The 14,618-nt window shown below is 46.1% G+C and overlaps 1 protein-coding gene across 12 annotated transcripts in view; it reads left to right on the plus strand.

The window, feature by feature from the left end:
* The window catches only part of raraa (retinoic acid receptor, alpha a), a 756,690-nt gene that overhangs the window by 377,239 nt on the left and 364,833 nt on the right, over positions 1-14,618 (plus strand). The window contains exon 1 of one of the 12 annotated variants that reach the window (XM_072487387.1): positions 13,575-13,883. The exons of 10 other annotated variants lie outside the window; for them this stretch is intronic. In XM_072487387.1, the coding sequence (XP_072343488.1) occupies positions 13,799-13,883 (85 nt within the window). In that variant the 5' untranslated portion in view covers positions 13,575-13,798. Of the gene's footprint in view, positions 1-13,574; positions 13,884-14,618 lie in introns of those variants that run through there. One more of the 12 variants, XM_072487383.1, reaches the window with a different exon arrangement.

The raw sequence follows: 14,618 nt of genomic DNA on the forward strand, positions 1-14,618 counted from the left end.
TTACAAATAATAAATTGAGAGCACCCAATTCTTTTTTTTTCCAATTCAGGGGCAATTTAGCGTGGCCAATCCACGTAGCCTGCACATCTTTTAGGTTGTGGGAGTGAGACCCACGCAAACACTGGGAGAACGTGCAAACTCCGTACAGACCGTGACCCAGGGCCGGGATCGAACCTGGGACCTCGACGACGTGATGCAGCAATGCTAACCACTGCGCCACCTTACTGCCCATAATATGCAGCTTTGCCAGAAACGGAACCCGCTTACGTTGAGTTGATCCCGGAAAAGGAATCTCCCGTCATCTACTGGCCGCCGGGCTGTGCTGCTTTTCGGGCACAATGCTGTCGGTGGATCTCATAGATCATAGAATTTACAGTGCAGAAGGAGGCCATTCGGCCCGTCGAGTCTGCACCGGCTCTTGGAAAGAGCACCCTACCCAAGGTCAACACCCCCACCCTATCCCCATAACCCAGTAACTCCACCCAACACTAAGGGCAATTTATCATGGCCAATCCACCTAACCTGCACATCTTTGGACTGTGGGAGGAAACCGGAGCACCCGGAGGAAACCCACGCACACACGGGGAGGATGTGCAGACTCCGCATAGACAGTGACCCAAGCTGGAATCTAACCTGGGACCCTGGATCTGTGAAGCAATTGTGCTATCCACAATGCTACCGTGCTACCAATGCTACCGGATCTCGCCCGATGTCTCTATTTATAAAGCCCATGATCCCCTAATCCTTTTTAACCAATTTCTCAACCACCTTTGCTACCTTGAATGATTTATGCACATATATCCCCAGGTCTTTCCATTCCTGCACCCCCTTTATATTGTGCCCTTTGCTTTATGTTGCTTCTCTTCGTTCTTTTCACTAAAATGTACCCTCCACACTTTGCTACTTAAAATTGATCTGCATTAAGTTTCTAGTTTTTGTCGCGCTTCAGTGGAAATGCACGGTGGAAATCATGCATCCCTCTGCTGGGAAAGAGCAACCGGTGACGGGGAAATAATCATATACACTTCGTGGAACACCTGAACACCAAAGACTGGAGAACAAGTACATCTGCTTGCCCTTAACACGGGGGAATGTAGGTACAATGAGAGGGGGAAATATTGCAAATGTTAGACATTCAAAAAAGTTAAACTTAGGTCGCTGAGTTTAATTATATTAACAAAAATTAAAAACCTTTTGGGGGGGATGTTGCCGATTTCTGTTCTTTGTTAGAGTAATTGTAAAATGTGCTTTAGAATAAGTGCATTTTCTGACAAATAGTGAACACAGGAAATCTCTCTTACATCATACCTAGACAGATCCCTGAGTTTTTCATACATGTCTTAAAAAAAACCACTTTATTCTAAAACCTGGCTGGAGTATTAGCATAGAGTGTCAGCAGGCTGTTTGGTCAGGAGAGATTTGTGGTTAAGGCTGGGACTGTGCTCAGCCGATTTCTGCTTATGCAGCCTTCTTGTAAGGGACCTTGGACATTAGTCAGGGCCTATTTTAGCACGTTCGTGTTGAGGTGCTACTGTACTGGTGGCACTGTCATCAAACTTCCTCCTTTGTCTGGCTGTGCTCAGCGTTGGATTCACTTTCGGAGCCACCAAGGAATTCACTGCAGCACATTCGTTCACATTTGAAAGTACAATAGCCAAAAGTATTTTCACAGCAGTCATTGAGATACAAAATCTTAATCTAAAGTTCCCTCCCAGCAAATCTGTCATACCCTGGCATTTTCTAGCAGTAGTACTACACTTTGTCAGCTGCTGCTTTGTTTTAGAGCAACTTTTCTTTCTACATGGTGACAAATTTGGGAGAGAATAATTTATTTATCGCATCATGTTTGGTTAGTTACTGCGCTGATGATCTTTTGTTCATCAGAAAAGTATTACATTGACCAAGCCATTTAATTCATTGTGTTCTTTGTCTGGCTTTCTTATCCGCCAAGTTATTTTGTAATGTTTTGTAATTGTAAAGTGAAACAATGATAAATGCCTTGCTGATTGTTTTATCCAAGAGACTTGATATTAAATATTTTGCTGCTGCAACCTCTGGGTACAGATCTTGCTGGAGCAAATAGAACAGATTGATATTCACAGAATGAATCTACCTCTGCACTGTTGTAGGTCATGCTTTTTCACACTGAGCACTGTTAGCAGTTCTGAGAACTGTTTATCCATTAATCTTTTTGCAACTGGCAGCATTCCCATTAAACTCACTAAGCATGTTTATTCCCCTTTCGTTCCCCCCCCCCCTTTTTATTTCTTTTGTGTTTCTCCAGGCACGGTGGCACAGTGGTTAGCACTCACAGCGCCAGGGACCCGGGTTCGATTCCGACCTCGGGTGACTGTCTGTGTGGAGTTTGCACATTCTCTCCGTGTCTGCGTGGGTTTCCCCCGGGTGCTCCGGTTTCCTCCCACAGTCCAAAGATGGGCCATGCTGAATTGCCCCTAAGTGTCCAAAGGTTAGGTAGGGTTGCAGGGATAGGATCTGTGTAGGGTGGTCTTTGAAATGGCCAGTGTAGATTCGATGGGCTGAATGGCCTCCTTCCGTACTGTAGGGATTCTATGATTCTACTGTTCAAACGGGATATTTTGTACTGACAAGCGGGATGTGGCTACATTCGAAATAAATCGGAGAGGCCTCATACACAGTTGGGATTAAAAGTTTGATTTGTTTCTTATTGCTGACTCGGTTTTCATCACTTTGTTACAAACCATAGCTGATGAATTTGAATGGAGCACACTGGGAGTTGAGAATAAAAACCTGGAACCATCTGGTTTTGAGGCTGCTACTCCCGTGCATATGATATCGGGGTGGCTTCCAGAAAAGTAATGATTAGCCTCATAACCCCGAATGTACTCCTCGTTCAAGACTTCCAGCGTTAATTCTTTGTGCTGCATTATGCATCACATTTCATTAACTGCAATGTTTCCCTATTTTAACCTTTCCTGCTTGTTTTGTGCCTCTCTAACATGCTCACAACCAGAAATAGAAAACAATAGATTTGCTTCTAACCATGGCTGTGTGATGACTCTTTCATTAGACTCTGGGGCCTAACCAGACAATGGTTTAAGATTTGACCAACTATTTTCTCTCCCTGTGACAAAATTCCAAGTTTCGCTAAAGGAACTGTAACCCGTGGCTTATCATTCCATTGCACAGTGTTTTGGTATGCAAACCCACCACCACCAGCTTTCAGGTTAAGATTTTAACCAAAATGAGTTAACTCCAGCAGGAACTTGAGATTTTCTAAATTGCAATGCATGACCAGAAGGCAGCACAAACTTTCGGATCATTTTTCTTTTTACTTCTGTTTTAGTCTCTTATGTACTTTAAAAAAAAAAGACTTGCATTTACAGCACCTTTCACAATCTCTGTGCATACAAGTCTTTAAAAAAAACCCACATTGTAGTCTGTAAAGTACATGTAGATGTGCAGCCATTGTTTGGTTGCTGCATCTCCTACAACATGTGTGCGCATCAAGCTAAGGACATATCATAGAATCCCTACAGTGCAGAAGGAAGCCATTCGGCCCATCCAAGTCTGCAGCGAACCTCTGAAAGAGCACTCTGCCTAGGATCCCGCCCCACCCTATTCCCGTAACCCCACCTAATAGTTTGGATACAAGGGGCAATTTTGCATGGCCAATCCACCTAACCTGCACATCTTTGGACTGTGGGAGGAAACCGGAGCACCCGGAGGAAACCCATATGAAATAGGAGCTGGAGTAGATCAAGTCTGCTCTGCCATTCAACTGGAACATAAGGCATACAGTGAATTAAAACCCTGCTGTATATATGCTTTAATCAGCTCTCTGGCTGTTACTGCTTAGACAAGAGATTTCCTTTCATATTTCAGTGGCTAAATCAGTGCACTGATCAATACAGACCATGAAGGTTCTGATTTTTCCCCTTCATCGGTTTTGTGTCTCAGGGAGAAGGTTTAATGGGGTTTGCTACTCCTGACTGTCCTCCAATGGCAATGCTGGAATTGGGCAAGCTGTGACGCTTCTCTGGAACATGGAACTTGTTATCCAAACCTACAAATTAAGGTTGACTACTTGGCATATTTTCAAGAGAGGAAGGATGAAGCAAGAAAGTTGAAAATAATTATTTTTTAATCCCTGTTATATCCTCCTTTCTGCCTCGCCCTGTTGAGATGAGAGGGAATGAATTTCGTCCTGGCCTTTACATTGCCGTTTTAACCATCCCGAGAGATGTGAGCCCTCTAAATTCCACTTGAAGAAGATCCACATTTGGTGCACTGTCATCGAGGCGCCAAATTGGATTTTGTAAACATATGGAAAAGCAATGGCTGAAAACAAAAGTCCATTCCGTGTTGGCACAACAACACAGGTAGCTAGCCCCACAGGTGCAGAATCAAAAGGTTGGTGTCAAAACAGTCCCCGAAGGGAGTAGGGAACACATTCAGAAGACAGAACTAGGATAATTCCTTTCTGGAATTCTAAAGAGTCACAATGGACTCGAAACGTTAACCCTGTTTCTCTCTCCACAGATGCTGCCAGATCGGCAGAGTTTTTCCAGCACTTTGTTTTTATTAAGTGACTTTCTTGCTCGCGCTTTATTGGAGAAACACAAGGGTGGGATTTCTCCTGTTCATTATTTTACAGAAGAAATCATTACAATTAATTTTATTTCCCCAGTTATGTGCCTTCATCTGCATGCAATCGGGAAGTGGGAACAGCATTGAGTTTGTCTTTTATCAATGAGGTTCTGAAATAGAAAGAATAACTTTTGTTTTAGCACCTTTCATTTTTTTAGCTAAATTTAGAGTACCCAATTATTTTATTTTCCAATTAAGGAGCAATTTAACGTGGCCAATCCACCTAACCTGCACATCTTTGGGTTGTGGAGGCAAAACCCATGCAGACACGAGGAGAATGCAAACTCCACACGAACAGTGACTCCGAGCTGGGATTCGAACCCGGGTCCTCAGCGCTGTAGGCAGCAGTGCTAACCACTGTGCCGCATATAGGGGCTGTTTAGCACAGGGCTAAATTGCTGGCTTTGAAAGCAGACTAAGGCAGGCCAGCAGCACGGTTCAATTCCCGTACCAGCCTCCCCGAACAGGCGGCGGAATGTGGCGACTATGGGCTTTTCATAGTAACTTCATTTGAAGCCTACTTGTGACAATAAGCAATTTTCATTTTTTCATTTCACATGCCACCCCTTTTAACAGCTTTCATGACCTCAGGATCTCCCAAGGCACTTTTTTAAAAGTGAATTGAGTACCCAATTCATTTTTTCCAATTAAGGGACACTTTAGCGTGGCCAATCCACCTACCCTGCACATCTTTGGGTTGTGGGGGCGAAACCCACGCAAACACAGGGAGAATGTGCAAACTCCACACGGACAGTGACCCAGAGCAGTCCCAAGGCTCTGTTCAGGTGCAGTCACTGTTATAATGTGAAAATCAGGGGACACAGTGTGCACATGGCAAGCTCCCACAGACAGCAATGTGATAGTGACTAATCCGTTTTTGTGATTTGGATTATGGAATAAATATTGGCCAGGACACTCAAGATAGCTTCCCTGCCATTCTTTGAAATAATGGAATCGTTTAGGTCCACATGAAATTTCAGACAGGGCCTCCGTTTTATTGTCTCACCTGAAAGCCAGCACCTTCGGCAACGCTGCTCCTTCACCACCACATTGAGGTTCAGCTTTGATTTTTCAGCTGAAATCCTGAAATAGGACTTGAAACCACAACCTCCTGATTCAGAGTCACCGCTGGCACTCGAGAGCTTGAGATTCTTTTTCCCCCCAGTGATGACAGTGTATGAACAAGTTTGAGCTAAAAATTTTCTGTTTCTTTTACAAGAAAATATGCGTAGGCTGCAGAGCCCAATTGAGCGTCTCGGGCACATGCCATCATTGTGATATAATTGGAAGATTATATTCTGGTTGACGGGCTGATTCCAGTCACACACAGGTCAGCCACCAAAGGAAAAGAGCCAGTGGTGATCGGAGGGGGAACAATGGGCGGGATTCTCCGACCCCCGCCGGGTCGGAGAATCGCCGGGGGGCGGCGTGAATCCCGCCCCCGTCGGCTACTGAATTCTCCGGCGCCGGGAATTAGGCTGGGGCGGGAATCGCGGCGGCTGTTGGCAGTGGCCACCGCCCCCCCCCCCCCCCCCCCCACTCCGGCGATTCTCCGGCCCGCGATGGGCCAAGTGGCCGCCTGTTTTTTTTTTTTGCCAGTCCCGCCGGCGTAAATTGGAGTAGAGTAGGTCCTTACCGGCAGGACCAGGCAGCGCGGGCGGCCCCTGGGGTTCTTTGGGTGGGGGGGGGGGGATCTGGCCCCGGGAGGTGCCCCCACGGTGGCCTTGCCCGCGATCGGGGCCCACCGAACCACGGGCGGGCCTGTGCCATGGGGGCACTTCTTCCGCATTGGTGGCTGTAGCAGTCCGCCATTGCCGGTGCGGAAACAAAGCCCTCTGCGCATGCGTGGTGATGACGCCGGCACACGCTGGCGCTCCCGCGCATGTGCCAACTCGCGCCGGCCGGCGGAGGCCCTTCGGTGCCGGTTGGCGTGGCGCCAATCCCCTTCGCCTGCCGGCCGGCGTGGCGCCAACCACTCCGGGGCGGGCCTAGCCCCTGAAGGTACGGAGGATTCCGCAGCTTTGGGGCGGCCCGACGCCGCACTGGTTCATGCGACTCCTCGGCGCTGGGACCCCCCCGCCCCGCCGGGTAGGGAAGAAGCCTGCCCAATGTTTATGTAGCAAGTTGTTGTGATCTGGAATGCATTGCTTGAAAGAATAGTGGAAACTGATTTAATGAGAACTTTTGGACTCATTTAATCACACAGAAATTTACAGGGAAAAGGGAAAGAGCAAAAAAGAGGAACTATTTGGAATCTCTTTTAAAGAGTCAACCCAGGCAGCACGGTGACGCAGTGGTTAGCACTGCTGCCTCACAGAGCCACGGTCCCAGGTTCGATCCCGGCCCCGGGTCACTGTCTGTGTGGAATTTGCACGTTCTCCCTGAGTCTGAATGTCTCGCCCTCATAACCCAAAGATGTGCAGGGTAGGTGGATTGGCCACGCTAAATTGTCTCTTCATTGGGGGGGAAAAAAGAATTGGGTACTCTAAATTTATTTTAAAAAACACCAGGTACAATGGGCCAAATGGTCTTCGGCGCTCTATGGCTCTAAAACTCATTGTCTATTTTATTAAAATGACACTGCCATGCAAAAATCCATAGCGCGCGAGTCGTCTAGCTCATTCAGAGACCATGAGAAGATTGAAGCAATATTGTAAATCATCTTGTAAAGAATTGACTTGGAATGCATGGAGGACATTTTTCCCAGAAGGGTAAATTGATGCATCAACTGGGGAAGAAAGTCACAAAATTGTGATGCAATAATTGTTCTGGGTTTGGAGTTGAAGGGCAGAGTGGGAACTTCTGTCAATGCGACACCTCACCTTGCTAAATGGTTTTGATGCTGCTACTGAGTGCCAAGTGTGTAAAAATATTTCATTATCCAACCTTATCATCGCGACAGGGACATAAACATCACAAAAGAAAAGAAGTATACATAGAAGGTTGTTTTGTTTTAGCTGTGTTCCCTAGACGACTCGCAGGCCTGAGTTTTGATACAATTGTCATTTCATATGTGGAGAATTCAAAATGTTAGTTTTTTCACAAGTGAATTAATGCATAATTTGGGTGGCATGGCGGCACAGTGACTAGCACCGCTGCTTCACAGCTGCAGGGACCCCAGGTTCAATTCCGGCCTTGCACGTTCTCCCCATGTTCACGCGAGTTTCCTCCAGGTGCTCCGGTTGCCTCCCGCAGTCCAAAGATGCGCAGGTTAAGGTGAATTAGCCATGCTAAATTGCCCCTTGGTGTCCAAAGGTTAGGTGGGGTTACAGATTTACAGGGATAGAACGGAGTGGGCCTGGGTAGGGTGCTCTTTCAGAGAGCCGGTGCAGACCCGATGGGCCGAATGGCCTCCTTCTGCCCTGTAGGAATTCTATTCTATGAATCTATAATGGTCATTGATGCCGGGCAATACTTCAGCGTTCACTTTGTAAGTCACCTTCAAAAGTACCCAAGTGCTATACTATAGGAATAATAGAACATCTCAACCATGTCAGGGAGTGAGTTGCAAAAGATGGCTGGAGCTCACTTGCTCCTGTGGAACTCATGAGTTCTGGTCTTTATGAATCTTCAGAAGGAATTACAGTAACTCATCATCACAGGTGAGGTTCTCTTTGTTTCATACACATGAGAAATATGATTGAGGATGCCATGGGTATTTGCAAATGGCACAGCTTTGTTGCTTAGGATTGTAGCATTTTTGGTCTTGTCCGCCTACCCGTCTGTACCATTATTCTGTGCTAATTTCAGAATCTGAAAATAAAGTTCTGCCCAGTTCAGTGTCATGTTGTTTATGGAATATTAGGCCGAAAGATTTGTTTATTTATATATTTAGAGTACCCAATTATTTTTTCCAATTAAGGGGCAATTTAGCGTGGCTAATTCACCTATCCTGCACATCTTTTGGGTTGTAGTGGCGAAACCCACGTAGATACGGGGAGAATGTGCAAACTCCACACGGACAGTGACTCAGGGCCGGGATTCGAACCCGGGCCCTCGGCGCCGTAGGCAACAATGCTAACCACTGTGCCACCGTGCTGCCCGGCCAAAAGATTTATTACTGTGCTTTATAGATCTCTGAAATTATTTGCGGAGGATTCAATGTGACAGGGCTTTCAGTGTTTTATGAACACTTTTTACTTAAATATTATTGTTTTGCTCAAGAATTCCTTTTTTATACAAATTTAAAGTACCCAATTCATTTTTTTTCCAATTAAGGGGCAATTTAGCATGGCCAATCCTGCACATCTTTGGCTTGTGGGGGGTGAGACCCGCGCAGGCACAGGGAGAATGTGCAAACTCCAGTGACCCAGAGCCAGGATCGAAACTGGGTCCTCGGCGCCGTGAGGCAGCAATGCTAACCACTGTGCCACCGTGCCGTCCATGTTTTGCTCAGGATTCTATTTGCATATTGGTGTGAACTGCTTTGTAACAACAAGCTGTCAGCACCAGTTAATGAAGTTGTAATGAACAAGAAGCCGGCATTGCATCTGGGGGTTAACGACACTGCTGAATATGTTGGGAAGTGGCAAGATGAGCAGTAAAACAATGGATGAGCTGTTTGTAAAGAATGGACTGCTGGCTAATTGTATCAGCATGCGTGGTACTGAGAGCTGAGAGATACAGGGGAAAGAGGTCTCTTGTTTAAATCTAGAACTGGACACTACAGTCAGCCTCAACTAACTGAGAGCAGTTAACCCAGCACAGACCAAGGTGCAAACCTCAGTAAGGAAAGTGAAATTCAGCCAAGGTTCTCCTTCACTATCTAGGGACCCTTACTGGAAAGTGTACATTTACAGGCATAGGGTAAGGACTAGATTAGCCATGGATATGATGCCCCCCTCCCCCCGCAGCTTGCATAGTGGGTGTACCTACACCACAGTGCAGCGATTCAAGAATTGCAGCTCACCACCTTCTCAAGGGCAATTAGGGATGGGTAATAAATGCTGGCCTAGCCAATAACTCCCATACCCTGTGAATGAATAAATGAAAAATAAATTCTGGACCAACTAACAATGCTACATGAATCTGAGAGGAAATTTTACAATGACTGAGCTTTTATTTGGAGTGTTTAAGGCAGTCTTGCCTGCATTACTTAAAGGCAGGGGTTAACCTGATCATGTTTGACATTGAAAGTACAGATGCAAATCTAACTGCCAGCTGCAGTTTAAATGGATTGACCGCTGATAAAGTCAGCAGAGTTAAGCAAATTGCAGTTGTGCAATCTAGTACCTGGGCATCATAGTGAAATGAAATGAAAATCGCTTATTGTCACAAGTAGGCTTCAAATGAAGTTACTGTGAAAAGCCCCTAGTCGCCACATTCCGGCGCCTGTTCGGGGAGGAGGCTGGTACAGGAATTGAACCCGCGCTGCTCGCCTGCCTTGGTCTGCTTTCAAAGCCAGCGATTTAGCCCTGTGCTAAACCATTATATTTTATAATGCATGAGGATCAAGACCTTTGCAACAACAGTCATGTTTCTTGGTCAGACCAAAGCAAATTCTTGGGTCTCATTTGTTTTCTTGCCCATTGTCTGATTTCCCAATATATTCTTGAGAACCCCAAAGATGCTACCCATTTTAAAAAATCTGTTACTGGGATGTGGGTGTCGCTGGCTGGGCTAGCATTTATTGCCCATCTTGGAGGGCATTTGAAGAGTCAACCACATTGCTGTAGGTCTGGAGTCACATATAGGCCAGACCAGGTAAGGACAACAGATTTCCTTCCCTCAAGGGCATTAGTGAACCAGGTAGATTTTTACGACAATCAGCAATGGTTTCATGGTCATGATTAGACTTTTAGTTCCAAATTTTTATTTACTTAAAATGTCACCATCTGGCGTGGCGGGACTCGAATCGGGGTCCCCAGAGCATTACTGAGTCCCTGGATTACTAGTCCAGTGACTATACCGCTATGCCACCACCTCAGAGTTTCCAACAACTTCGACTTCAGTTTAGTGCATGACTGCTCATGCACGTACCTTAGAAATTGTATGAGAAAGGTACTTTGAAGTTTGTAGGTTTTTGGAGCATTCATCATCAGCAAGAGTGAAAATAAATAATGGCGACCAATGTGTCTGCTCCTGTCCCAGTAGCTCTCTAGCCATCATCTGCTAATATTAACTGTGGAATCACTATTGGGTAATGAATTACTGATTGGATCCATTGGCATAACTCAGTTGCTCGAGGCCCTGCCATTCTCCCGTCGAACAATTGACATAAGCCCGCGCTGTTCAAAAAAACAATTCAAGAAATTGTGAATGACCAAGAAAGTGCATAGATCTGTAGCCATACCTTGGGGGCGATTCTCCAAAATGGGGACCTGTGCCGTCGTGAACGCCGTCACGGTTCACGCCGGCGCGAAATGGGCCCGGGTACGACCGAGTCTGTCCCCCACGGGCCAGCAAGGCAGGCTGGAGCGGTTCACGCCGCTCCAGCCTCCCTTTCTGGCGCCAAATGGGCACTGTGCCAACCTGCGCATGCGCGGGGGACTTCTTCAGCGCTCCGTCCCCGACTCAACATGGCGTTGGTGTTCAGGGCAGGCCACGCAAAAAAGTAGGCCCGGGGGGGGGGGGGGGGGGGGGAGGCCGGCCCGCCGATCGGTGGGCCCCAATCTCCGTCCAGACCCCATCGGAGGCCCCGCCCCTCGGTGAAGGATCGCTTTTCCCCACCCCACAGGCGGCCCCCACCGACCCTTCACGCAGAGTTCCCACCAGCAGCGACCAGGGGTGAACGGCGCCGGTGGGGGACTGTCGTATCCGCGCAGCCGCTTGGCCCATTCGGGCTGGAGAATTGGCGACCCGCCGATGCCGGCGCCGCGTCAAATACACCGGCGCAAATGGCGCTGATTCTCCGCACATCGGAGAATCGCGCGTCGTGACGCGGTTGCGGCAATTCTCCGGCCCAGCGCGGGGCTCGGAGAATCGATCCCCATGTGTCCAATGGCAGTGAACGATCCAAAAATCGGAATTTTCTTTCTTCAAAGATTCATCGCCTATCAAGTTGTTCCGGAGAAGCTTGAATTCCGATGAAACCAATTGAATAAGACCTACATATGGTTTTCGCTAACCCTTGACGTTAACCAGTTATTGCAAACAGTTCAGGAAAGTTGAGTTTCAAAAATAACTTTGCTTATCTGCAGCCTTCTCATCTTCCGTGTTGCCCTACTTTGCACATTTCCCCACTTGTATGTTACTATCTGAGGGGGCAGGAAAGTGACCTCACCCGTGGCATACCTGCAGGCTATAGTTTTGCCTCTCCCTGCCACTTGCCCTTAGATAATCCAATTGAAATTTGGAATTACAGACGGGAAGAAATTTATCTTAGCGATGACGGCAGTGCACATAAATCACACGTTGTTTTTAGATTTTGAGCAGTAGGCAATTAGGAGCAAGTTTGAGGATGTATTGGCTGTGCAACATCTCTCTACCTTTCACACTGCTCGTGGTTGCTTAGCTATATCAAACACAATAAAAAGTTCAGGTCTGCTGTGACCCATACAGTTGGAAGAAAATCCTAAAGGATTTTATTTGACGATTTTACTCATTTTTATCTCTTTCGTTATTTATTTACTCTCACTTTCCCCCTGCTCACCTTGTTGAGCTACAATGCTACAGACGCCGGTCTGCCAAGTGACTATTCCTAATTGTTGAGTCTAGACGAGCAGGTTGACCATAAGAATGCAATAGCAAGGATCACCCACGGATCCCTGCATATGTTGGAACAGAACCTAAGCTTTGAAGACTATTTTAGTACCAATGGTCAACTAACTTTGCAAAAGCCAGAGAACTTTCCTGATCTGTATGGCTCAGGCGGTCACTACCATAATTACTCAAACTATTGGGAAACTTCACATCAGCTTTCCCAAGCTTTGGTACTTTGCAATGCTAATTTTCCCATGCACAAGGGTCCGGGTGAAAGGCGTCGAGCCCTTTTTCTGCTGTCTCTTCATCCTTTTTTGGCTTGCTGAGGATTTTCAGGGTTCCTCTGCAGTAGGTTCAGTCCCATTGCTCCCATGTAAATGAGGCACAAGGAGATTTTTCTCTTGGAGTAGTGAGGGAGTCCCCCACAAAGCAAGCATTGGGATTGAGCGACAGCCAGAAGGCCCTGAGGCTGATAGACTTGAAATTTTCTTGCAATTATTGCCAGCACTCGGCTCTGTGGGTGAGCAGGCATGTGCCGGGCGTATCCCCAAGCCATTTTGCAATATAAGCTTCAGGTTTATGACTCTGCGAAATGCTTTAACCTTTGGTAAACTGATTTTCCTGCTTCCTTTTATGCCAGTAGCTCATCCATGGTGCACCATGCCTAATAAGATACTGATCGGCTGGAATGGCAAACCTGTTCCTTGCGAGGTTCTCTGCACTTTGATTGTGCTGTTGCTATCCAGCATTGGCACAAAGGAACCAGGAAAATCAGCCTCTTAAAAGCTGAAAGCATTTCACAAAGCCATCATTTCAAAGACCTCCACCATCATCCTGAACTTCAAAAGAGCTGCTTTGTTTATATGCATTCGTTCCTGCCTTACTATCTTGAATTATTAGAGCCGGCTTTTCATCCTCTTCAACAAGGTGACATGCAGTACAGGGAGGGACCTTAAGATGAGTCAAATGGCCTGTGTGGTCGTTGACTTTCATGTCAGGAGGTGGCATTTGTTTTGGAGCAAAGTGGCAGGCAACTGCATTTTACACTTGTATTGTTGTAGGAAGGCTTTGATTCTATCCTATGGAGACAGCTTTATTACTCTTCTTCCTCTCAGCAGAGGGATTGCTCTAAGTCTACACACACCTAATGGCACTCCGAACCTTTTGTACTTGTTTTGCACAAAACAAAGCAGGAAAAAAGGGCTTTTGTTAGGACCGATTTGTCTAAAGTAGTAAAGAAAAAAAAACTTGTCTCGAAGGGTTAGAAGGTGCAGCCCACCACGCCTCATCCTTCCAGCTTTCTGGCCCTGGGTTGAAGCCGTATTGCTGTTCTCAGGGGAATCGACCCTGGGATTTTGGGGTGGATTTGTGCAATATCATTAATCACCGACCAGGGAGTCACTTGGCAACTGGCAAAATATTTATCATACGTGAAAAAATGGGAAGCAAGTTGAGCGATTGAGCTACCAGACAGGAACATGCTCAGCGAGCAGCATGCAAGGGGGCGACAAGCTGCAGACTGCTCTGAATGCCTTCACACGACAGGAAAGACGCTTGGGAAGGGGATAATAAGACAAGGGACAGGAAATCCTTAATGTTGCTGGCAATCACTGGTAAATATATAACTCTCAACAGAACTTGAAAGATAAAATTGGTTTGGATGTACAGTGCTGTTAAATGATATCCAGATTGAAGCCTTTGACTTCCAGGAATAGATATTTTAATGGTTTGTATTTTTTAAACAGTTGACTTCCACTGTTGATTAAAATGTTTGAAGTGCTTTGCACAGTCCGTTTTTTTGTTAGTTGCATATGTCTCTGCATCACAGCAGAGCTTGCATTAATTAAACCCGCTGCAGTGAAAAATGGTCATGTTTAAAACAAAAGAGTAAAATTGTAAATGTGTTTTAATAGCTTGTCCCACCATAACAGAGTCAATTTATTCAGTATAATTTGAATAACTGATGATACTGTCTTTTTGTGCAAATGCTCTGGAGGATAAGCTGCCTTAATCAGTCAACTTGTGCTTGGAATTAGATAGTATGCGGAAATGTGTCTGCTTCTCCGGCAATGGTTTACCCAGTAAAAACATGCATTCTATTTTATTATTATGCACTTATTTTGCTATGGAATATGTGTGAATGTTGTGTAATTTAGCCTGGGGATATGTTTGGTGTCTTGCACATAGTTCAGCTGCACTATATTGTGTTAAGCTTTCTTGTGCAGTATTCTCTTGGGTTGCGTTGGATTGTGTTGTCATGTCTTGTGTCAGTGCTGTATTGTATTGGATTGAATCGTGGGGCATTGTGCTGTGACATCTTACTTTGAGCTCTGTTGCATTATGTGCTG

The sequence above is a fragment of the Scyliorhinus torazame genome, chromosome 21, assembly GCF_047496885.1.
Source record: "Scyliorhinus torazame isolate Kashiwa2021f chromosome 21, sScyTor2.1, whole genome shotgun sequence".
Classification (NCBI taxonomy): Eukaryota; Metazoa; Chordata; class Chondrichthyes; order Carcharhiniformes; family Scyliorhinidae; genus Scyliorhinus; species Scyliorhinus torazame.